Genomic DNA, 27,077 nt, shown 5'->3' with positions numbered 1-27,077 from the left:
TTGATTTTATAACTAAGAATGTGGAAAATTGCCTGGCCAGAGCTTGCAGAGCACATAATAAAGAGTGGAGCAAGTGGCAGTCCCTGGGTGATCTCACAGAAGTCAAGTTTGTTTTCAACTAAGCTCTTGAGCTGGAAAGGCTGCAGGGGTAAAAATCATGACCTGTCATATTAGGTGTCATCCACTTACTAGAACCCTATCCGATCAGAAATGCATGAACTATGCACACTACAACAACAGCAGCCACTGCAAACCTCGTTCAAGGAAGTAACCAACGCAACCAAGTGAGACATTTCCTACAATTGGTATCAAGACGAGCAATAAAAACAAAAAGACATTATACTGGTTTTATTGAGACCTTAAATGTTAAATCCTAAAATTACATTTGTCATTCCCTTTTATTCCTTTAGGGACGTGCAGATTTCTTTAATGGTATGGAATGTCACTTTCACTCAATCCCAATTATCTCTAGTTACAACTTTCTTCATCATCTCGATCTAACTAAAGGAGGAATATTAAACAATTTACGACTCACACTAGGTGAAGATTAGACTGATTTCCATGCATACTAATGTCATTAGTAAAATTTCAACCAAAAGAGAAAGGCCCAATCTTGGTCTAATTACAAATAAATCATTTCGTCAGCTTCATCCTTGTTGCCTAACTCATAACAAAATATAATAGAAAAGAAAAGATAAAAAAAAAGAAAACTTGAAACATTTAACATTTCCACACAAGAGATTAACAAAAACTATTATAGTTATTTCCTGACATCTGGTTTCCAGGACCAAATCCACTATTGGGATTATATCCATTACTGAAGCTACTGGTGGTGAAGCCGGTGCCACCACCACCGCCCATGCCTCTTAGGCTCCCAGAGAGACCGCCACCTAGGTTACCACCTAGGCCTCCTCCCATGCCACCGCCCCCCATCCCCCCTCCCCCCATGCCACTTCCCATTCCCCCTCCTCCCATGCCTCCCCCCATTCCTTCATTGTTGCCATATCCTCCGCCTCCAAAGTTACCACCTGAAATGAGAGAAAAACTTTTTAAGATTCACAGGTCAACTCCATTGCTTTATACCTAATATACCTTGTCTAAAAAAAGTACAATGATTACAAGAAGAAATTAACTTCATTAGGTTAGTTTCTACATCTACTCCTCAGGGTCACTAACATTACAGCACAAAATCAGGCAGCATTTTCAAAATAATGCTTGAATTTTTTTTTTTTTTTTTTTTTTTGTACTGAACCAATACACTAAGATATTTTGATGCTCAGACGCACTGAAAAGGCTGTTACCAAAAGCCATCATATATGAAATGAAAACTTTCACTTTCATCAAAGTAAAAGAACGAATGTTTCATGCAATCTTTTAAATTTGATAAGATTGTAAATTTTTTATTTTATTATGAACCACAACAGTCATGTAGGTATAATATGCAATGTGAAAACATTTTCATCTTTGTACTCCAGTCAGTGACCCTCTCTGAAATTAGTATGAATTACTGTCCTAAATAAAGTTCAATTCTTGACAAGATATTATAAATAGAATTTATTCATACCATTAACTCTAAGCATGAAATGTGGTAAATGTGAGATCTAAAGAGAAAAGTAGCCATAACATGAAAGCTGCAATATGTACCAAACCATGACACCTGAGCCCTACTTAATAAACAGGCAAGTTTGAACACTACACAAGATAACCAAGAGATAAGAGATTGAAACACTACCACCCCATGCCATACAGTGTGCTGTATGTCTTAGGGATATTCCTTCTCCCAAAAACATCGACTTGGTTCCATCAATGAATCGAAGCATCTTAATATATGCTCCATTATCTTTGAGCGACAGTTACAGAAATGGACTTTTCTTTAGGGCTCAACTACATACATGGTAGAAATTACTTCTGATAATCAACTATCTCCTGCTCAGTTATCTTACGCCCTACCTCATAAAGGGTAGTCATTAATCATGGACACCATAACTGCTACAGCTCAATATCTGAAACCTGAGAAAAAAAGGGATGGAAGAACTGAAACCTGCAGATTCATAACTACTAACACTGTCTTAAAAAAAACTGAATATTTCCTTACTTTCAAGCTTGATACAAAATAAAAAAAATTTTTTTTAGAACAAACTTTCAACTGCCACAGAGCAGTAAGGTGCAAGAGCAGCTCATCATGATGACAACCTATCAAGGTGTTAAGGTATCTATCACTCTAAGGATTGTATGTTTTCCAGTTTACAATTGTACCATAGACCATGAATGATGCTATGAAATGCAGGAGCCCACTTAAACAATTCCCTGCATTAAAACAATTACCAAAGGAAAACCACGACTTTCTCTTAATACTATTACAGCCCCTTACACTAGTTTAGGGTAAAAGTTAGCTATTTTCCTCAAGTATTGTTACTAATTTTCTCAAGCCACCTGCAACAAGCGACAGTAAAATAACCTCCCATAGGAGGACTCTACCTCATCTAAACCTCCCAGTTTGCAAAAAGCAATATCAGTCGACTTTGGGTTCACAGCCATAAAACTGTTAAACAATTAATAAGCCAATAAACAGCATGAATAATGAATGAAGTGCATTAATATCTAAAATGGATCATGGCAGAGCATAAAACACTGCTCCTTGGCTTGTGATATTAAAGAGCATATCTCTAGTTCTAACAGATGCTATAGTTAGAAAGATAGGGATTTTATACTATGAAGCAAAAGTCTGGCTCTAAGCATCCATGTTGAATATTTAAACCAGTATGCTATGGTTAGGCCTAATTCATTTGAACTTGTCCAATCCAAACACCTATGATGATGACTCAATTCAATGCTTTATCAATAATGGAATCTGACAAGTCAAATATGTCACCAATTAAGACCATTTAGCAGGGAATAACACCATAACCTACCCAACAATCCTTTCTATTCTCCTCTATAAGCTGATAACCGAAGCACTCAAACTTGCGCTTACTGCATCATAGTGACTAAGGTTTTTGAAATATTAGCAGTCATGAAATTTCTCATTCTTGGATTCAGACAATCAATTTTGAACTTCAAAATATACAGCAATTTACTACAATCTCATCTCTCTCTTAACCTGTGGTAATTTCTGGTTTTCTTGTTCTTATAAACACTGAGTTTGGAGTGAATGCACCCTTCAAAAACAATAACTTTATATCATTATAGAAAACATGATCAAAACATAAATCAAATACAATGGTAGGTATTACTATTTGACCTTTGTGTATCAAATTTTCTTTCATTTGATTCCTTTATATTCATTGAAATTTTCTCTTGCTAAATCAAATTGGTTATGCAATATGTGCATAATGAGCTAAAGCTTTAAGTTTAGTTACTTCCAAACAGAAATATTTATAGAATACACATAACCTCTTGTTTGAGGGCTGATATATTTTGAAATGATATCCATTTGCTCCTCATGTTAATCTAAAGGTCCTCAAAGGTGAATAGGTTGATCAAGAGCTACTGATCAAAACCTAAAACTTTTTTTCTTTTCCACCAACCCTTTAGAATATGAGATCTGGGAACATGAGATATGCTGTCACATTTCAATTGCAATAGTATTGACAACACTCTTTCCAAGAACAGGGAATAATTCTGTAATTGCTTCACTTGCACAATGAAGAACTCTGCAAACAATCGACCAACAACCCTTTCTAACTTGAGTATCCTTGACCAACTATAGTAGGCAAACAACCCTTTCTGACTAGTATGCTTGGCTGACTATAGTTGGCAAAGTTCTTGGATTTGTTTTATATCCACTCTTTATTCAAGCATATCCCTTTCAGAGCTGAAATGAGCATAAGAACTCCTTAGGTATGCCCTGTCCAATTTCATAATTTTAGTAAAAGAAATTTCTTTGAGTAAACCCAGTCACTAAAATCCCACTAACAACACAGCAAAACCTTTCAATCAGATCATTAGATTTCTCAAATAAGCGAGCAGTTTTTCGTGCCTGCTGCCTGTAGTTACCTTTCATGGTATGACAATGGTTTAGGTGTCATTTGGAAGCAGAATAGTTGTATCAGGACTAATGTGACTGCATGGATGCATCTACTGTAACTGCAATTGGATTTGAAAGCAATCCAGATGATTAATCATTGTTTCCACTTTCCAGTGGCATAAATTCCTATTAAATGTACTCACAAAAGGTTTACCCAGCACAATTTTGTAATTACTCCACAATCCACTCTCCTTACTTGAAAACCATAAAAAAACAATAGGCTTCCTTAATCTCAATGAATAAATCATGCAAAGGCTATTGGATGTGACATCCTAACCTTGCTGTAATTAAAACAAAATGGCAGCAACAAAGCACAAGACCTAACCTCTCAAACGTAAGCACAAGCCAATTCCCATCCTTTTGGTGCTATCTCCAGTAGCTGATCTTGAATATTATTTTCTCTATGTAATATTATACTTGCTGATTATGAGTATCAAGACATCCTTTGGCGATATCTTTGCCCTAAAACTAACAAAACCCATCTGACTGCTTTGTTGTTGAATGAATCTGACTTCACGCTAAAAAGCCAAGAAAAGGGCACTTTCAGACATTCAGCGCTAACTTGGGGAAAGATGTAGTTGTTGTACAGCAAGATCAAGGGACCAAGAAAATAAGAAAATAAAGCAGAGCAATCAGTAGTACCCCATGGTGAGAAAAAAAAGCACACTGTAATGTTGGATGTTCAAATCCATGATCTCCATCTTTAAGTAACGATTATTTCCTTCCATTGATTATCATATTTATGACTATCATCAAAAGGTAAAATGTTGGACCTTGTCAAGTACATATTTCATTAGTGCTTGCAACATTTACACTAAATTAAGTACATGGTAATCCTTGAGGTGTTAAGCTGTCATACTATACAAATCTGGCAGCGTGGGTACAAGGACTGAAATAATATGGATTCATAAACAAGTAAAATTAATTGTCTGATTAAACTTACTCCACAGTAAAAACCTATCTTTAAAAATTACACAAGATATACTGCAGCTACCAATCTAACCCTATTATGGTATAAATTTTAGATGAACAATGTGATGGAGGAGAAAACGTGTACTTATAAGACACACCTCTGAAAGAAGTCAAGTTGTTACATAATATTAAATCCTGGTACTTATAGGGCATCCTGAGATTGGTAGTGGGTTTATCTAAGAATGGACTCTAGATGATGATTAACACTTTACCTATAGCATAGGTAAGCAATATCTCTTAAGGTAGTGACTCGCCATTTCAACTTCCAAGTTGCTGTCATTTTTTCCATGACAGGTAAGGATTTACACATACAATTATGTTGTACATATAATTTTGGTGAGGGTCCAATATCCTAGTGAACAGTAAAGGATAATGGGAGGAGGCCAACTTGACAAGACACAAAAAGGTCTTGTAGCTTGGCATATGGTTATTTCATGCCCAAATGGAATAATATATAATGCGTCCTCAACCTCAAGTGGGGGATCCGTTCCAGTGCTGACTGGAACTTGGTCCACAGAGCTGCATTTACGGCTCAGTAACTTCCTGCAACATCATGGAGCTAAAAAAAAAAAAGCGCCTTAAGGTTGCAACATCACGGAGCTGAACAAGCACCTTAAATCAAGGACGCACTGTATAAAACATACAGGCCAACTATTCAAGAAGATCAGGAGGTATATCAAAGAGGGGAGGAGAGGGAAGAGGGGAGGTCACCGCGTATGGGCATTATGTTTTATGTTGGCAAGTTATTTGTTTATTTTTTTCTCCAGATGCAAAACAGAGGAGTTTTAATTCTACCCAACCATTTCATCATTCATATGCATCTCCATAAATAAATTCAAAATTCTAATCCATATAGAGTTTTCTTAAAGGAATATTCATGAATACTTTTGGTTTCATCACCAATTTACTACAAGGTGAAACTGAAGTAGATCTTGTACTCAGTATCTGAAAATTTTCCAGTCAAATATACGGATGAGTATAATGGCAGAAAAACATTTGGCCACTGTGTGGAAAGCCCATAGCACTATATTATAAGTATGACCAAAAAATAATTGTGTGTGTGAGAGAGAGAGAGAGAGAGAGAGAAGAGAGAGAGAGAGAGAGAGAGAGAGAGAGAGAGAGAGATCGAGCTAGGATGATGAGAGGGAGAGAGAGAGAGAGACGAGAGACGTGAGAGAGAGAGAGAGAGATAGAGAGAGAGAGAAGAGAGAGAGAGAGAGAGAGAGAGAGAGAAATACATATTGTCCTATTAAAGGAAATCATTCAAATATTCAGTACTGTACTGACAACTGATGACCCTCCCCACCCACTTCCATACTATTTCCTATAAATAGTAGAAATGCAACGTACCTACCTCCGCCCATTCGACTGCCACCTCCATATCCTCCTCCAAATCCCCCACTTCCAAAGTTGCCGCCACCTCCACCACCTCCTCCAAAACTACCTGAGCCAGGACCACCCATTGGTCCACCTGGTCCACCCATGGGGCCACCTGGTCCACCCATGGGGCCACCTGGGCCTCCCATGTTACCACCAGGGGTAGAATTTAAAAATAATTCGATGTATCTGTGTTGCATGTTGGCTTTGTCCTGTAGAATGTATTAAAAAAAAAAAAAGTCAACACCAATTCAGAGGCAATGTTTTTATGATATTCATTTATATTGTTCAACTATAAAATTGCAGCACAATAATACTGCTAACCATTTACCTTTGACATGGCCTTTACAGCATCATCATGGGTGGCAAATTCTATATCTGCTTCACCTGAGGGACGATTCTGGTTATCCATAATGATGTGAATATTTACAGGATTAAGGGGTCTGAAAAACTGAAGAGAAAATGTGCCCAAATTACATTTTGTTGGGAAATTATGTTTAGGTTACAACATACAGTCATTTACCAAGGCACAAATATCACTAAGCATATTGGATGAGATGCAATAATATCCAGTATAGTTTCAATCCACATGGTATATACAAAAGAGCCAAATGAAATCTACTCACATCAGCAATATCCATCTCGGTAGCTCTGAAAGGGAGACCTCTCATGTGGACACAATGGCCAGTATCATTCCAATTTCCTCGTCCACCAAAGTTCCCCTAAAAATAAAACCCAACCTTTTAATACTTCATACAGTCACTAAACTAAATGCAAGTTACAAGCCAGAGAGAGAGAAAACCAGCAAAAGACATGGAAACAGAAGGGTCAGCAGGTTACTCGGATCAACTCTGGTAATGCCACACACTTGCCAACTAAAGGCTAAGCAGCAGCAAACATGTAACTCAAATGCTGAGTATCAGATAATGGGGGGGGGGGGGGGGGGGGGGAGAGAGAGAGAGAGAGAGAGAAGAGAGAGAGAGAGAGAGAAGAGAGAGAGAGGAGAAGAGAGAGAGAGAGAGAAGAGAGAGAGAGAGAGAGAAGGCGTGTGTCATGTTGGCCCTGGGGCACATACAAACATATCTTAACAAGAGACCACATAAGAATGAACTGTCACTAATCAACTGGTTAAGCACACATAAGCGGGATTTTTCTGTTGTTTCAAATTGATGGGCCTGTATGTTCTGCATAGTGAGTCATTTGACTGAAGTTTTGATAAAATAAAACAAGTTAACTAAAATGACACATAGTAAAATCACATACTTTCAAGGTAGGTATTGAATGTACCTTCACACCAAGAAATTGTGTAATATGAGGTACAGTAGCTCACAGAGATAACAGGTTAAAGCATATTTTGGGTATTTAAGTCTAGGTATATTATACCCTGTACATCTTCAAACTACTGTGAAATGCTTATGACTGCCTATTTCAACAGTTCACTGCCAATTTGTTAGTTCTAACAAAAATATACCATAAATCATCATTCTAAACCAATTAAAAATAATTTCAAATGAAACACACCCCAAACCATCCCATAACCCTCAAGAGTCAACTTTTAGCAAATAACTGTTAACCCTTTTTTACATGTAAAGCTTATGTGTACTGTGTAATTATATCTGTACTTGTAAAGTAAGATATATGATACTAACAGTGAATATTACATATTCGGTACTAAATCCAAAAAAAACCCTCAAATATGACAATTTTTTAACCAATTTGTATTTTTCATAACTAACAAACCTGAGGATAATACTAGCGCCAAGGTGGTAACCAGTAAAATTAAAATTAAACCTGTGAGATCCAGGGACTATTGGCATCTATACCAGGTCACAGGGCATGCATTACCCAGAATGCCCTCCGCATCCCGTGACCAGCCAGTTACTTTCCTACCGCCTTTAAGCTAGGACGCGATTACTTTTTATGTTTTAAAGCCAATTTTTTTAGGGGCCCGATTTTATTAATTTTCACTTTTTAAATTTCTTTCGCTGCGTTCTCAGTGGGGGTGTGATCTGTAAGGTGTGTGTAAGTTGAGATTTCCATTTTCTGCAATGCTAAAATGAGCTGAACATGGGCATTTTACAAACTTCCAACCATTTTCTTACTAGTTTATACATAAGAACTTGTAGGGCAGTACTTTTGAAGAGCTTCTCATGACTAAATTATAAGTTTTGTCACAGCATGCTTTCAAATTTACTTGAAATAGAAGGCAATATGAGGAATAAGCAAAATGACATACATAGTACAGATCCTTGGATCTCCCATGTTAATCACTGTTGCCCTGCCTTTCAGTTTAATTTCTGATTAGTCAAGACAGATTTTATGCTAATCCTAGGCAGATTTTTAGGTGAAGCTTAACTAAATTGGACAACTAAATGAAAACCTTGGTCCAATATTCTTTTAACTGGTTCATTTTACTTACTAGTACTTTCTGATATGTCTTCAATTTATAAAGACTTACCAAAGAACAATTTTAACAACACCAAAAAACCAGAGTGCATACCTGCTAACTTTCTAGACATTACACGCTTGGTTGTTAATAAAAACAACTTTATGGAAAACTCAATAAAATTCGCAGTCTTATAGGAATTAAAAAAGGTGAACTAATGAAAACCATTTCTGCAGCTACAACAGAAAGAAAAAAATTATTATATATAAATAAATCCAGGGCAAGACGAAATATAGGCAACAATCAAAGCCATTATATTCAAGCTTTCCACTTTCATTTTTGAACCATTTCATTTGGTCTCTGAATACTTTGCTGTCCACCTTCTACAACTTTACCAAGCTAAAATTTTTACTATGCTAAAGCTGGGACTAACCTTCATTCCACCAGGACCTCCACGGCCACCACCTCTGCCATTCTGCCATCCAGGCCCATCATTGTAACCTCCAGATCCACCCCAGCCAGGCCCATCATCAAAATCATTGTAACCTCCTGCAAAATGTTTACAATTTTCATCATCTGTTTATGGAATTTTCAGAATACCCATTCCATCATATCCACAATATATGAACTTTATTATGCTTGAATTTTATTTTTACACCTCATGGGGTACAGACAATTTTTAACCTTATAAATACCATTGAACCAAAAGATCATTTTATAATTTATCTTACAACTAACACCATCATTTCCAAAGCAAAATTTAATTAAAACCATTACATTTCATAGCAAAAGTAATCAAATCATCCTCCAACACTGATAAGTTAACTTACTTGTACGACCTCGGCCTCCCATGCCGTATCTATTCATCCCTCCAAAGCGGTCTCGAGTATCGTATGGAGTGGGTCTGTTATTGTAACCACCCATTGGACCCATGGGTCTGGGCATTTTTGGACTCATTGCTGCTCTTATCTCACCCATATTTGATCTGAAGATTTCTATATATCTGTTGGTAAAAAAGATCAACATAGAAAAAAGTGCAATGGATTATGGACTCCTCATTCAAGTGTGACCCCCCTCTGATAGTGCGAGTGTACACATTAAAGTACAATACCACTTTCTGTTAACATTACCAATATCATTAAAATGGTCCCCTGAACAGTATCATTCATATTCAGTACTTCCTTCCACTTTAAAATGAATTTACCACAGATTTAAAATGAGCAACTCATGTAAACAGAGCCTGACTTTCACCAAGAGTATGAAAATCCACTTATTTCAAGGTGAGATAAAGTCGCAAACAAATTCCAATTCCATAACCAAGTTAATGTTACATTATTTAAAACTGCTAATTTCAATATTCTAAAAAGGTTATAACTATTACCACCACAGATGACAGTCCGAGTCCCAGGCCCGGCCCCACCAGCCCGTGTCCCGGCCCAGCCACTCTTCCCGCTTCTTCCCGGCCAGCCCAACAGTGGCCCAGCCCGGCCCAGGCCCAACGCCCGAGTGCCCACTCTGCTCCAGCCTTCTCCTCCTCTTCTCTGCCTACCTGACTCACCGCCAGCCCACCCGCCCACCACGGGTTTCCAGCTTCTCAGGTTCCACGCATCTTCTGTGAGTGCCCTTGTCACCTTCTCTTATGACTAACATTTATATGCTTAGAACTGTCTGGGACTTCCTTCACCAATTTCACTGACTTGAGAATGGTAAATGTACAACCCAAACTGAATGAAAACAATGTCTGATTGTGCTATCTTACCTTCATGCATTTCAACAATGAAATATAAAAAGAAAATGGAAGCCCTTATTCAATTAATAATACATCTTAACCCTTACCCAAATTATTGCTGTCTTTGGGAGCACTGCTTGGGATGCTTTAACACTTCCCACCCTACGGTCCTCCCTAATCCAGCATACCTTAGTAAACTGGGGTTTGGTTTATGGGATAGAGAATGGTACTGCATAACATTTAACATCAAGCATAATGCCTAGTCTTTTACTCTCCTTTATAAGCACAACGAAACTATTACTGTGTCATTACCATTCTCCAAGGGGACATTGGATATTCCTTGCCTTAATTTTTCTTCTTCATGCAAACCTGTACGTCTGAATAGTTAAAACTAAATAGGCCTAATAATCAGCCATAAAAATGCAAGGTAAACATCCTGGGAAGTACGAAACCCTCCCAATCCACCCTCCCTTCCTCTCCACCAGTAGCCAGCTACGACCCTTAAGGTGCCTTAGGGTTGATTTGCTTCAAATTTCATTACCATGTTCTACACAGGCCTCAGTCCCAAAAAAAAACCAAAAACACTGCTTCTTAAAAGGTAACAATTCAACTACTAATCAATGATAGGAAAAAAAAAAAATAAATCAACAGAAAAAAGCATAAAAATGAACTGGAAGAGGTGAGGCCACATGTAGTTGAGGTGCAATGAAACTTTGCCCACAAACCTTCCCCCCACCCTGACTATACTGTTAACCTGTTTGCAACTCTACTCTTCTGTAGTGTTGCCTTCCCACCTGTGCGCTATCTTTTCCTTATGCTTCTCAAGGGCCTTATCCGCAACATCTTTGTTTATAAACTGAACGTATGCCTCCCCTGTATGCCGCCCCTGGTAGTCGGTAGGCAGAGCTATCCCGTTCGGAACTATCTCCAACCCTACCCAGCGACATTGAAAAAGAATACTGTTAAGAAAATCGAGACATCTATAAATTAAGCACTTACTTAATAAGAGGATACAAATTTAAGAATCCATTTTAGTAACCTTATAAATTTTCAAGCTTTAGAGTAAACCCAAGTCTTTAAGTTTAAACAACTTTCACCAACATTCAATTACATAGTGAAAATGCAATCCATCTCCACCCAAATTTGTAACCTAGCCTTCTGAATGCATTACATACTATATATAGCACATCTATGAAATTAATCATTGCCAATGGCATGATTAGGTTGCCTTAACGATGAGTACCACTTCTTAGCAGAGAAAAATTGATACTGTATATACTTCTTTACATGAGCTTTAACAAATAGGATTTAAATATATTAGGTAAATGCTGGTTTAGTGAGATATAAACTAGGAAGATTTACGGCAATTATTCTAAATGAAATCACAAGAGGAAAGTCAAGACGAACCACACTAATGCATGTAAACTTAAAATAGTAGTTCTTACAAATTCAATACGGTAATCTTAAACTTCTCAAACATCAATGCTCAAATAATGCAAAAGGGATATTTCACAAAAAAAAAGTACCTACACATGATTGATCAAGAACACCCACCATTAAAAAACTGTGATATTTCTTCCTTCGAACAACCAAATGGTAAACCTCTCAAACGTACACATCCTTCATCTTCACCACCCAAGGTGCCATATCCCGTTCTTTTAACAACCCACTCCATCTCCGATCTCTTTGCTTTAAATACTGCAAAAAAAATATATATATATATTGAGTAACTACATCATAGTTTTCCAAGATAGTACTCCAGTACAATGGTAGCAAAAGATATTTCAACTGAAAACTCACACTCGTCAGCATTTTAAAAACAGACTGACAATAATATTTGAAGAACTGATGATATATATGCCTAAAATAACTAAATTTTCAGCTGTTCAACACTGGCTTCAAAGGCAACCGACACCAACCTTCAATATATCTTCTGCCCATATGTTGATTGTGTTTCTTCTCTGCCAAGGCAACATCGTCTTCTGTAGCAACTTCAATGTAAGCCTCTCCACTAGGGCGACCTTCCCGTGATAATGTAAGATGTACGCCATCCCGTCCATTTTTTATTGTAACTCCATCTGCAAACAAACACCAATATTCTCTATTAGAGAATAATCCTTAATCACAGTATTGACCCAAAATACGGAGCCCCATCATTCACTGATGAAAACTTAAGGTAAGGCCCTAACTTTCCTACACCTGGTCAGATCTTACACGGCAAATATAGTCATATGCCAGGTTTATGAAAAATTATGTTGGATGACCCTTCATGGGAGCATGTATATATACATAACATACATACATACATTATATATATATATATATATATATATATATATATATATATATATATATATATATATATATAGTATGATAAAACAATTTAATGTATACTTACCTGGTAGGTATTTATATAGCTATATTCTCTGTTCCACTGGCAGACATTTTCAAAACTCGCGGCAAACGCTAGTAACCTATTAGTAGTTCAGGCAACCACCACCCCGTTACCGTGACACTAGCGCTAGGAACCATTCCCGATTAAGTCAGATTTTCTCTGAACCCTGTCTCCTGAGGGGAGGAGGGTGGGAATTTAATTATATATACCGTATATTTCGGCGTATAAGTCGACCCCCCAATTCTGAGTAAATTTTTATGATTTTAACTACTATCGGGTATATTAGTCGACCTATAAAATGTGAGGCCAACCGTACGCTCAAAATAAGCAGCAGGGTAAAACGTATCATATAAAATAACCTGAATGTTATTAAGGTACATATGTTGCTCTACTTACCAATAAGGAAATTACAGGCTTAAAAATACTCGGGTATGATTAACAAACAAATTTGTTAATAGATTAAATTCCGAATGAATACCGGCAAATATGATTAGAAATGACGAAACGAAAGATACGTTACTCGAGTGTAATGTAAACAAACAAAGCGCTAACTAACGCTGCATAACAGCCTACGTATATATGTATGTACAAACTGTCACTCAAGTTAATGTTTGGTTTTGGGTTGGTTAAAACGACGTGCTGGTATTTTATTATTATGTTGGAATATTCCTTGACCATTGGTTCTTCTATGGCATAAACAGGCTCATTTGAGGGAAAACAAACCTACAGATGATTCACCAGATTCAAACTGGGATCCTGATGAAACCGTGAATGATAATTTGTCTGATGAATTGTTTAATTCAAGTGACGATGACTCAAGTAATTTTGAAGGATTTTAAATACATATTTACCATTAAATACAATTTTTTTTATTTTATTTAAAGTGATAAATAAAGATTTCATACCATAAATGTTTTTTAACAATACCCCGGTAAATACAAAACTGTCAGAGTGAACGAATCCTTCTCAATTACTGTACTTCAAATAGCTACGCAATGTTTACACTTGCTGTGCGTTTGGGGTTTCTTCAAGTTACTTTGATTAGTTTCATTTTATTTAAGGTAATGGATGTTCTAATGTATTATTATTGTCGTATTACAGTGTGAAATGTTTTTAATACTGGTATTTACATACATAGTTACCTCAACAAGGCTGTCATTGTTATTAGCCAACTGTAAAGCCTGGATTCCTGTACCGACATGCCAAAATAATAAAGATTCACTTTTTGTTACCGTTAGATAAGTCGACCCCCTAATTTTGGCATGATTTTTTGGGGCTAAAGGGTCGACTTATACGCCGAAATATACGGTACCTGCCAGATAAGTATACATTAAACTTTTTTTTATCATAAAAAAAATTCATTTTAATGTATGACACTTACCTGGCAGGTATATATATAGCAGGTATATATATAGCTGATTGACACATTGTTAGAGTACAAATAATTAAATATTATTATATTACCCTAAGTTCCTTACCTGCTAAGGTAGCTGACTTCATAGGTCCTGCTCTGAGCCTGCTTACACCTTAGGAGCTCTCAACTAGGAAGTGTCCTGTATGCTGAAGAAGCTAAAACCGGGTCTGACAACTGGGCGTGACCAATGTGTTGACAGAAACCCCAAAGCCCTCTTATGCCACGGCATTCAAGCTAGGAATTGTTCATTCACCTGAACTACACACACACACACCACATAAAGAAAACCACTAAAAAGACTGAAAAAGGAACAAAACCTTTCTCAGACGACCACAAAAAACACCATCACCTGATAAAATTACCTAGCATATTAGAAGGTTATGGGGTGGTAACTCCTTTGCCCAATACTGTACCAGAGGACACGTATGGACCCAACGTCTGACAATTGTCAAAAGGTTGTCTTAATATCTCTGAGATAATGAGACGCAAATACTGAATTCGTTCTCCAATATGTAGTCTCAATAATCTCTTTGAGGGCTAAATTTTTCTTAAAAGCTGAGGACGTTGCTACTGCCCTGACTTCGTGAGCCTTAACTTTCAGAACTCCGAAACTCTGTTCTTGGCACAGCATATGTGCTTCTCTAATCAGTTCTCTCATAAAGAAAGCTAGAGCATTCTTTGTCATGGGCCTACTGGGGTCTTTGACTGAACACCAAAGAGAATCAGAAGTCCCTCTGATACCTCTTGTTCTTTCAATATAAAAGCGTAACGCTCTCACTGGGCAGAGAACTCTTTCTTGTTCATGCCCCACTAAATCAGACAGACCCAAGACATCAAAGGATCTTGGCCAAGGATTAGAAGGGTTCTCATTCTTGGCCAAAAAGAACACACTGCGTTGCCATGTCTCCAGCCCACTGTCTTAGATATGGCCTGAAGCTCACTAGCTCTTTTAGCCGTTGCCAAGGAGACTAAAAAGATAGCCTTCTTTGAAACATCTCTTAACGAAGCTTTATCTAAAAGTTCAAACTTACTGGAAGTTCCTCCTTCCTTAAATAAAGGAGGAAGTCTGCGATTTGGGTCACAGAGGTACTGGATGAAGACACCTTCCTCTTCTTACACCACTTTCGGAAGTTCTCCCACTTCGACTGGTACACCGTAATTATCGATAGTCTGAACGCAGTCAGACTCAGAGCGAGGGTATTCTTGTGAAACCTGTCGAAGTGGGGTTGTCTGAGTAAATCTGCTCTTAAGGGCAGTGTCCTTGGTGTATCCACTGTCCATTCCAGTACCTCTGTGAACCAACTTTGGGCCGGCCAAAACGGAGCTATTAGAGTCATCCCCGTTCCTTGACTCTCTCTGAACTTTTTCATCACTTTACCCAAGACCTTGAATGGAGGAAAAGCGTAAGCGTCCAGGCCTGTCCAATCCATCAGGAAAGCATCCACTGCGACTGCTTCCTGGTCTGGAACTGGAGAGCAGTAGTTTGGTAGTCTTTTTGTTTTGGCTGTCGCGAAAAGATCCACTACTGGACGGCCCAACAATTTCCACAGGCTCTGGCATACCTCTAGATGCAAAGTCCACTCTGTCGGAAGAAGTTGCCCTTCCCTGCTCAACAGGTCCGCTCTGATATTCTTCTCCCCCTGGATGAACCTGGTGAGCAGAGAAACTTTTTCCTCTTCCGCCCAAAGCAGAACTTCTTTCGCCAGCATGTAAAGGGGAAATGAATGCGTTCCTCCTTGCTTGCGGATGTATGCCAGAGCCGTGGTGTTGTCAGAGTTGATCTGCACTGTCTTGTCGTGTATCAACTCCCTGAAAGACTTCAAGGCCAAGAAAATCGCCATCAGTTCCTTCCTGTTTATGTGCCAACTTGCTTCGTCTTAGTTCCAAAGACCCGACACCTCTTGAGGGCCTAGAGTCGCTCCCCAACCTGCGTCCGACGCGTCGGAGAACAAGATGAGGTCTGGGTTCTTCTGCTGGAGCGACATACCCTCTGCTAACCTGCCTGGCGTTAGCCACCAACTCAATTTCTCCTTCACCTTGGTCGGAATTAGAAACTGGAAGGAATCCGGTTGCGATTTTCTTGGCCATGCTTCTTTCAGGAAAAACTGTCGAGGTCTCATGTGCAGTCTTCCTAGAGAAATGAACCTCTCCAGCGAAGAGAGCGTGCCCAGCAAAGTCATCCACTCTCTTGCCGAGCATCGTTCTTTCTCTAGAAAGTCCTGCACCTTCCGAAAGCATAGGGCTTGCCTGTCGGGGGACGGAAAAACCCGAAAAGTCGCTGACGATATCTGAATCCCCAAATAGATTATCTGTTGATTGGGGTTCAGCTGAGACTTTTCCAGCTTCACCAAAAGACCTAATTCTTTTGCTAAATCGAACGTCTGTTTCAGGTCCTCCAGACATTGACGTCTTGACTGGGATCTTATCAGCCAGTCGTCCAAGTAAAAAGATACTCTGATCCCTAGTAAGTGTAACCATCTTGCTACGTTGGACATCATCCTCGTAAACACTTGGGGGGCTGTGCAAAGGCCGAAGCACAGGGCCTTGAATTGAAAGACCCTGTTCTGGATCACGAACCTTAGGTACTTCCTGCTTCCTGGATGAATTGGAATGTGAAAGTACGCGTCTTGTAGATCCAGGGTAACCATCCAGTCCCCTGGACGTACCGCTGCCAGTACTGACTCGTTCGTCTCCATGGTGAATTTGGTTTTCTCCACAAACACGTTTGACTTACGTCCAGTACTGGTCTCCAACCTCCCGAGGATTTCGCAACCAGGAAGAGCAGATTGTAAAACCCCGGAGATTCGTGATCCAGAACAGGTTCTATAGCTCCTTTCTCTAGCATGGAAGAGACTTGATCCCACAGTGCCTTCTCTTTCACTAAATCGTTGTAATGTGCCCCTAGGGCTCTCGGAGATGTTACGAGAGGAGGTTTCTTTAAGAAGGGGATTTTGCATCCTTTCGAGCTACTTTGATGGCCCAGAGATCTGCATTCCTGTTTTGCCAAACTTCCCAAAATTCTTGAAGTCTGGCTCCTACTGATGTCTGGAGGACTTGGTTCTCATTGCTTAGAGGTAGTCTTAGCTCCTCTTTTAGCGGGTAATCTTTTGCCTCTAAATGCAGGTCGAGCGAAAGTCCTGCCTCGAAAGGGCTGTTGAGAAGGTCTCGATTCCTTCGGTGCCTTCTTAACCAACTTAGAAGGTAAAAACTTCCTCACTGAAGATGAGAGGAGATCCTGAGTAGCCTTCTGAGATAGAGCTAGAGCTATATCCCTAATGATTTCCGAAGGAAACAGCTGGTTCGAAAGCGGTGAAAACATCAACTCCGATTTCTGAGAGTTAGAAACTCCTTTAGAAGTGAAAGAGCACAAAAGAGACCTCTTTTTAAGCACTCCCGCTGCAAATAAAGATGCAAGTTCATTAGTTCCATCTCTAAGAGCTTTGTCCATGCAGGACATAATACTCTTAGGCACTTCCATGTCTTGAGAATTCTCGTCTTCCAATGTGTTCGCCAATGCTCCCAAAGACCAATCGAGGAAGTTGAAGACCTCTAAAGTCCTAAATATCCCCTTAAAAAGGTGATCAAATTCCGACGAAGTCCACCAAATCTTGGCAGAATGTAACGCCTGTCTGCGTGCACTGTCCACTATACTGGAGAAATCCCCCTGGGAGGAGGCAGGTACTCCCAGGCCAAGACTTTCTCCAGTGGCGTACCATACTCCCGACTTCGAGGCTAACTTGGCTGGAGGGAAAGCGAAAGAAGACTTCCCTGCTTCCTTCTTCTCCTTCAGCCAATTATTCACACGTTGAAGAGCTTTTTTCGCTGAAATCGAGTGTCATCTTAAGGAATGAGGACTTCTTGGGAGTTTTAGTCTTCGAAAACTGCGACGGGAGATAAAGGAGCCGTGGGTTGAAATTCCCCTTCAAAAATCGAAAGAAGACAGGAAGTGAGGATTTTATAATCCGATGAAGGTTCCACATTCTTATCTTCAACAAATTCTAAGTCTTCTTCTGCTGAAGAAATGTCCTGAAGGTCACTATCGTCACCTTGACGTCCGACGTCCTGCAGAAGGATCAACCTCCTGCCGCCTGCGTCCCGCATCCAACGTAGAAGTATCGGCGTCCTGCCGCCTGCGTCCACCGCCAACACATCCGCGTCCTGCCGCCTGCGTCCACAGCAAGAGGCTCAACGTCCTGCTTCCACAGATACGATCTTCTTCTTCCTGCGTCCTACGTCCTGAAACGCTACTCGATCGTCTGTCCTAGACATGACAGAGCGTCCTGTAACCTCGGCAATCGCAGAACGAGATAGCGAAGGCAAATTCTTGTCTTTCGTCTTCTTGGAAGACTTCACGGGAAGGAATTCGTCCTTACCTCTCGAAGAACCTTGCAAAGGAGACTCCCACGAGTTAACGAGAACTGCTAACTTCGACTGCATTTCTCTTAAGAAGTCTTTAGTGCTATCTTCCTGACGGGCAGCATGCAACGGAGAAGGACGAGTAGGACTGTGATGTAAGGGAGAGCGATCCTGAACTCTACCCGACGGAGAGAGACGAGGAGAAGACAAGCAAGAAGACGGGGGCAAATCTCTTGCCGAGATCAAGGAACGCAAAGGCCGTACTGCATCCTCTTTCGAACGAAAAATCTTCTTCCTCTTGATCGGAACTGCATCTCCATCTTCAGAAGAGGACAAAACCTCCGGACTACTCCATGCATCTCGACCGTGTGACGGTCTATCCTGTGCGATCGCTGTCCTGAAAGACCTCTTGAGGGGGCGTGACACTACCGAATACAGACGTTCCCGGTCTGGAGTAGAACCATCAGAGGACGCACACTTCCCAGTTACGCCTTTCCTGTGGCAAACTGCAACAGCCTGGGATTTAACAACAGGACTGTCATAAGGGACGCCTGACCGTGACAAAACCTCTCTCGCCTCCCTTCGACTGTCGACATGCCTTCTCCCTTGGGTCTGGGAGCTTGACAGAGGTCTAGGAGCACGAGAGAGACGATCACTTTCACTCACATCAAAAGCACTGACTTTATCTGTTAGACACTGTACCTGGTCACCCATGGACGCAAGGGCAGCGAACACTTTCACAATCTGAGTATCCTTCGCCTCCTCCGATACAGCAGTGGGCGCAGGAGATACCTGGGGAGAAGGTTCTACCATCTCTACATTAGAAGGAGCTGGAGAGGAAACACATTCACTCCTTTTACTAGAAGTATTAGACCTCTCACTACGAGAAACAGATCTCACTCGATCCTTCTCTAACCTTTCAACATATTACGTAAGGATCTTCCACTACTTCTCTGTCAAATTCTCACATTCAACACATCTACTCTCCCAAGTACACACAATCTCTACATTTCTTACAAATTGTGTGAGGGTCGACCGAAGCTTTCGGCAACCTCACCTTGCACCCTTCTTTCATATAAACTCTAAACATACCACCTGTATCTGACATATCCAAAGAATAATCCAAAGCGAATGCCAAGCCAACGTTCCAAGTACAATACCAAATAATCCAATTCAGCGATAAGTCGGCAACGAGCTCGAAAATCTTAGCAGGGAACCAACAACAATGTTGCTGGTCCGGCTGGCAGAGAAAATCTGACGTAATCGGGAATGGTTCCTGGCGCTAGCGCCACGGTAACAGGGTGGTGGTTGCCTGAACTACTAATAGGTTACTAGCGTTTGCCGCGAGTTTTGAAAATTTCTGCCAGTGGAACAGAGAATATAGCTATATATATACCTGCCAGGTAAGTGTCATACATTAAAATAATATATATATAAACACACACACACAACAGCTCACAATGCCACTTGAAACACCCAAAATCTTGAAGGGCTAACTTGAAGGCTTTAACTTATAAAATTCAATGTTGTCAAAATGAATTACTTCAAAAAATACCATCAAGAAGCTTAATAAAATAATTTTTGTTCTTCACTACTGGTTAATAAATATATACTTTTAAAGCAATGACAATTTCAATGAACCTTAGTGCATAATACTCACCAAAAAATTTCAATATGTCTTCTACTGTCGCTGACCAAGGTAGTCCTCTTACTCTGATGACTGTGTCATCACTGTGGTTTTCTCCTTCACCTTCTCCCATTTTAACTACTGTGTGAGATGCTAGAAAAAAAAAAAAAAAAATGTATCAAGCATATGTACACAGACTTATCAAGCATATACAGTAATATATCATCACCAGGCACCACACAATTTATTATTTTATTATGATTCCGATGTAATGCCATTAAATTAAGAGGGGACATACATCCCACCAATAATACACAAAAAGTGATAACTAAGAACGCAAAAACCCATGCACCAACAAACAATCACAACAAAACCAGCTGCCACATCCTGAGGGGTCTCAACCATGATGTGGTGATGACACTCTCCCCAAGACCTCATGACTCATCTTCAAAGAACCTCTTTCCCATTGCCACCCATTTGTAACGAAAACTTCCAAGATGATTCAAGCGACAAATTCAGTACTTTATGGGTGCACATTCTTTATATTGTCACTTGTAAAACATATATATACATATATGAGAGAGAGGAGAGAGAGAGAGAGAGAGAGAGAGAGAGAGAGAGAGAGAGAGAGAGAGTGTGTGTGTGTGTGTGTGTGTAAAAATGAATAACTTGTGAGCACTTTTCTTTCCTATTGCTGAAGAATCACACAGAAACCAGAACAATAACCTGTGATCTTAGCTTAAGTGTTTACTGCCAAAGAGCATAAACGCTGAAAAACAAATCCCAACCTAATGTTTAACCAGGGTTAACTGTACTTTTACAGTAAACCCTATCAAATTACAGTGCAATTCTACAGATATTAAGCCATGAACTTCCAAAAGATTCCCCTAAAACATCTTGGTCCCACATCCTAAGTTTCAGTCTCTTCTATGCATTTCAAGAGCCTCCAGCACAAGTTCGTCGTTACTGACGGAAACTAAAAATGCTTCCCTATTCCTTTCCTCTTCATCAATCATTCACTCTTTCCACAGTTACTATTCAAGAAAATATAAACCAATCTTGACTGAAAACTTTATCACATCTTACATGTCAATCTTTTCCACTCCAAATTCTTTACTGTCATAAAACACCTCTGACATTCCTATGGTCTGTATGATTTTTTATTGACCTATATTCTTGTTCTTATTTCATCACCAAAAGGCAGCTAACTAATTTGACTGGAAATTCTGTATCAGGCGCTCAACATACTCCGTCATCAACAGTAACTCAAGTTTCTCCAGAGAAATCAGTGGGGAAAAAATACCAAAACCATTTCATGGTTGCACTGGTGAACATTCCTAGTCTCGTTCATCCTCATTAATAGACCATTCCTTATAATGTTCACCTAATGTGTTACAATACCATATCAATCTTTTACTATTGCATGTCAAAAACTAACTAAGTCCGTACATACTAAAGAACACAACAGGGCAAGTCCATTACTGTGAACTTCCACTGAGCAATGTTCATGGTCAACCTATGGTTATAGTGCTATTGGAACGAGTGCCAAGATTTCATGTTAATATGGAATTCTCTTACACTCAGAGGAACCTCACTGCATGTTCTAATTTCTTAAAACTCCCATTAACAGATTTAGAAGGAGATATTACAGTAAATTACTTTTAACTTTTAGAGAAATCATTTCATTTTGGTATTTGTAGTTCTGAATTTCTGCTAAATTCTATTAATCATGATGTCTCTTCTTATAGACATGGTTGTAATTAGATGCAAGGCAGTGAATTCAATTATAAAGGTAGTTATTTAATACACTTGAAGATATTACTGTACCTCGAGATAGTTTTATAAAGGATGTCAAGAAGTTTGCAGACAACAGAGGATTAGAACTTGACTTTAGCCAAGAAACATGCCTGGATAAGAGCAGTTTAGAAGTTTGCAATCCAAAGTGCCTTCCAAATGCTCGCAATGCATATCGACCCACCCAAGACATAATGTACCTAAGGAGGGAGAAATCACTAAATAACACCCTGACCGCCAAGTACATTTATGGGTGTAAATCATTATTTGCCTACAGATCTCAACATCATATATCCAACCTATAGTGAATACCCTGACCATGTACATACAAGAAATAAGAAATAGAAAGGATAAAAAGTGGTGGTACATTTCCCGAAAAACTTTCAAATCTATTTGCAAATTACTATAAAAAAATTCAGCTATGAACCAATGCACTAGGCATTTTCAGCCATTCAGTGTTTAAGATCTTAAACTGCAAAAAGGTTGCATTAGTGTTTGGACAGAATGACTGAAAGCAGTTGAAGATAAAAAAATGGCTAAAAACAGTGGGTGAAACTAGGGACTGAATGGTCACTACAAACTACGTATTTAGCAATGCCTACAGTCTCCAAGTGAGTTGCACTGACGGCACTCCCCTATTGAGTATTCAAAAATCTGTCCAACAAGAAAACCACCACCTAACTACAGTATATTCAGTGGGGTCAGTGGTTTAACTTATTGTTACACTTCAGAAAAACAAAGAACGCCTCTTCACCCTGGCTGGATAAGCATCCAGGACACAATCATTCCCATGCATCTGAGACAGGATCTGTCTAGTGTTCCTATATTTGGACAAAGCATAATAATTAAAAGTTAATTTTAATGTGTTCACATGAAACTAAGCCATTCAGATCCTTATCTGATGCTCTGATAATTTGGGCAAAAACTTTTTTTCTCAAGAAGTGTGCAATGCCATGCAAGCTGTTAAAATGTACTGAAAACTAATTAAATTATGCTGTCCAAAAGCATAATTTTAGCTCCGAGGTCTTCTCTTGCAAGTTTTTTTTTGGGGGGAATACATAGGGTATCATTGGAATAGAATATGTGATTTAGGCATAAAGCCAAGCACTGGGACCAACCGTATGCTCTTGTCGCTTGTAATGGTCCTAATCGCAATAACTGTACAAAGGCTCCTATCATTCTTCTGATGGGTGACTCATTGTCAACTGGTAATTGCTGACCACAGACTGGCCATTTTCACTTTGACATCCTAATAATGACACACTTTTATTCAAAGGAACTGACTACTGCTTACATAACACCAAATTTACTTTGATCATTCTCAATGAACGAATAATCAACAAGAATGATCGATTACAGAATACTACACACTAGGATAAAACACCAAATGGCTGGCCTCTACCATAGCATGACCACCTTCTCGAAAATTATGGCCTTAATTTGAGGCTTGGGAGAAAAAACTTATTTCGAGAGGAAAGCAGAGGTCTCGAGGTATTGCTCTGATGGATGCTGGCTCTTGAACAATGTCTATCCTGGGTTAAAGGACATGTTTAAGTATTTTTTCGGGAAGGTGGCCATACTACGGTTACAGGCCGGTCGTTTGGTATTTTACCCTAGGGTAAAACACCACTCTGCGACCATTGATCCGACAAAGGCCACTTTTTTCACTTGATACATAATTGGTGAAACAATACAATTCAATATTTAAGTATTACCATTCAAAAGATTAAAGTTTCACCAACAAAATGAAATATATGAAACTACCATATGAAGCAAAATAAGCATATGAAGTCTTCATACAATACTATGTGTTTGAGACAGTTTTTAAATCCAATATGGCGTGGTATGGTTGTGCGTGCCATTCAGTTCTACACTTGCCGTGCGCGTCTTTCCCAGCGTTTATTTGAACAATATTTGCGCATATATGTATTGTTTATTAATATTACTCAAGATTGTAGTTGTAATCAACACAATAAAACATTTTGTTGCCTATACTAGTGAAAGTATGAGGAGTCTTATTCCCAGGGTCATGTTTTGATCTAAAATGTATTTTTACCTTGAAATTGGTGGTTTTATTCTTACCGCCATGACAACTGAAACTCCACAGTACTTACTTGATTGTAATTATACACAATTCATTCTTCATTCACTCCAAATTCCTCTTGATATGAGTTTGTTTACAGCAAAGCCATGGCAGGAATAATTTTTCATCCTTGTACATTGGACTGCCAGAATTCCAAGAGTCGAGCAGACGACGGTTAGGTAATTGAGAGAAAAAAATTTGTACTTTTTTGCTAGCACTTTTCATTTATTTGAGTATATATTACTATTTTGACTTTATTTAATTTCTAATAATTACACAACTGAATCAAATGTAGCCTTTATTATGTGCTAGGAATGGCCAGTCACTAATGCCAATTTAGTGGAACTTGACACATATGCTGATGCCTTTACAAACTGTTTCCATGAATTCTAGATGTTACTCTTCTTCCCAGCTGGTTCTCATTTTTATATGGGGTCGCCGTTTCGGATGAGCCATTTCCATCTACTTCTATCCTAAGTTTCTGCCTCATCAATTCCCCTTCTCATGTAAGTCTCTTCTCACACATACCAATGCAATAATGATTAAATTGCTGTATTTACGCATTTATATTATAAATAAGATATGCTAAATTCACTTATTTCCATGGTTTTGTGAAAGTCTTACTATAACAAGTTTGGAGGATAAACACAAAACAATTGGCAACAATGATAAAAAAAAAAGGTATTTCTATATAAGGAATCCGCATGACCGCCTCGTTTGTCCCTGTGAATATGAAAGCCACCAGGAATTGGGGGCATCAAATGTATTTCACCGTGTTTAGTACGAGCCCTTGGAAAGGAAAGCACAAACACTGTAGCTAATGTTCACAGTCAAACCGATGATATTGTGTCGTAATCTCATTACTTTTAACCAACGAATATTTTCAAATTAATTATTGGTAGATCTAGGGTACCTATCCGCAGCGGCCCAGACTATGGCAGTTGTGAATTTTCTATGCAGTTTTACCTACTGAACAAGAATTTTAAGTAATATTTATCCGGACGACTGTAAGTAAACCGGGTCTCCAGTAAACCCCAGGGGCCAGTACTAAACATGGCGAAATACATTGGACGCCCCAATACCTAGTGGATGTCGTATCCGCGGTTACGTTTCTTGCAGGGTAATTGTAAAGAATAGTTCCCAACGAACTGCAAGGAACGTAACCACTGATACATCCACTAGGGATTGGGGCGTCCATTCTCTGTGTTTAGTACTGGCCCCTGGGGGTTAATTACAGATGTCCGAATAAATATTACTTTAAATTCTTGATAAGTAGGTCAAATAACATAGTAAAACGTCAATTGGCATAGTCTAGGCCACCACGGACTGCTTCTGTAGAAATGCTGAATTATCATGAATACGTAATAAATTTATGCAATTCACAACTTTTTCTGGAATTAATCTAATTATTTAAATGTTATCCCACACACTCTTCTTCTTCCTCCTGAATCGCCAAGTTTACCCATCTGAAAGAGTAAACACCATCGTCGTTCAAGATTACGGTGAAAAAAGTGTCCCAGCATCTATGGGTACAAGTGGTGAGCAGATTTACCACAGGATATGGGAAGTTTGTTTACACGAGTGACTCCACAAACATCGAGATTGGGCCAATCTTCTCCACGTAGGGGGATTTAAGTAAAAATTTCGAAAGCATCATGGAGTTAAGTTAGCACTGCCCATGGCTAGACTCATTGACTTTTGTTTAATAGAAAATTATGGCCTTAATTTCTACCTAGGGAGAAAACACTTCGAGAGGAAAGTAGAGGTCTCAAGATGTTGCTACCACGAAAGTTGGCTTATAACTGACGTCTAAATTCAGCTTTCAGGTTACTGGAAGCGATATTTTTTTTTGGAAAAGTGACCGCACAACCGTACAGGTGGTCGCGTGAGTCTATAGGCCTAAGAATGCTATATATCCTAAATGTGCAAATACTTCCTACAATAGGCGTAATATATTCTTAAAGATGTTAACAAACACATGCTCACTAGGTATACATAAAATGGTGAGAAAAGTAGGCAGACATACCATGGCAACGTTTTTGTTTCTCGAGTGGACCACGAGGAAACAGGGACCGGAGGGCATGGCGTGGGCCAACGGTACAACCCTCTGGGGGGCGAACGTAAAAACTACAAAATCAAGTAAATAACAGACACGAAGACATTAAAGCATTAATATAACCAAACCCATGCAGAAAATGCAGTCAATATCGAGGTCGGCAACTGGCGGGAACCAGGCCGAGGTAGCATTCTCTAATTCGACCAATCACAAGAATTAGGCCTATGTGGGCAAGCGATCCTAGAGTAAGAGGTGGTTCCTCAACAAGAACGCAAAACGGCAATAACGAAACAACTTTGATTCAAACAAACACCACAGGGCGACTGTTGGTTACATGGGGGAAGGGGGGGGGGTGGATTTAGAGGGTACCGCCCGGAACCGCTCTCTAAACAATCAGGCCTGACACACACATTCGACCGAGTTAAAGACGATCAAGACATCAATCCCGAACACCGAGGACGACCTCAAACCCCAAAGAGTAACAGTAGAAATGAAAGACGACTCTTCGGGGGAATTACAGACCGGCCAGTAATAACGTGTTTTGAAGGCGATGACGCGCCGCTCGTACATTATGGCGTTGTCCTTTGCGTTACCGTCACCGCCGGCTATTTCGTTTCCTCCCTTATTTCGGCGGACCGGCAAACACGTCACACCGACCAGAGACACAGCAACTCCTCTACAAAGCGTATATTCGACCGAATTCAAATCTTCCAGGCGTAAAAACAGAGTGAAAAAAGGTGGAAGTGTTTACCTTTAACACGCGTTCCCTCGGCCCTTCCTCAAGCACCGCCTCTCTCTCTCCCTCCCTAACGTGCAGCCCCTAGCGGCAAACTTTTGTACTAAATTGGTCTACGCATGCGT

General features: G+C 39.5%; 1 protein-coding gene across 7 annotated transcripts; it reads right to left on the bottom strand.

Annotated features, from left to right (window-relative positions):
- Window positions 1-333: 333 nt before the first annotated feature.
- On the bottom strand, window positions 334-27,077 carry LOC135198124 (heterogeneous nuclear ribonucleoprotein H-like). 7 transcript variants are annotated; one of them, XM_064225591.1, is made up of 11 exons: window positions 26,968-27,077; window positions 20,317-20,436; window positions 12,411-12,569; window positions 12,046-12,189; window positions 11,286-11,424; window positions 9,593-9,765; window positions 9,196-9,311; window positions 7,003-7,098; window positions 6,708-6,827; window positions 6,354-6,588; window positions 334-1,028 (listed from the first exon to the last, which is right to left on the bottom strand). In XM_064225591.1, exons 2-11 carry the CDS (start codon window positions 20,414-20,416, stop codon window positions 742-744), a joined length of 1,569 nt encoding a protein of 522 aa, XP_064081661.1. In that variant the 5' UTR covers window positions 20,417-20,436; window positions 26,968-27,077; the 3' UTR covers window positions 334-741. The 7 variants fall into 7 exon arrangements, with proteins under 7 accessions (XP_064081661.1, XP_064081660.1, XP_064081665.1 ...); XM_064225590.1 differs by lacking the exon at window positions 26,968-27,077 and adding an exon at window positions 22,111-22,277; XM_064225595.1 differs by lacking the exon at window positions 26,968-27,077 and adding an exon at window positions 22,111-22,277 and having other exon boundaries at window positions 1,007-1,028; window positions 6,350-6,588.

The sequence above is a fragment of the Macrobrachium nipponense genome, chromosome 21 (assembly GCF_015104395.2).
Source record: "Macrobrachium nipponense isolate FS-2020 chromosome 21, ASM1510439v2, whole genome shotgun sequence".
NCBI lineage: Eukaryota > Metazoa > Arthropoda > Malacostraca > Decapoda > Palaemonidae > Macrobrachium > Macrobrachium nipponense.
Note: the sequence above shows the minus strand (reverse complement) of the source record. Positions and strands in the feature narration are given on the sequence as shown.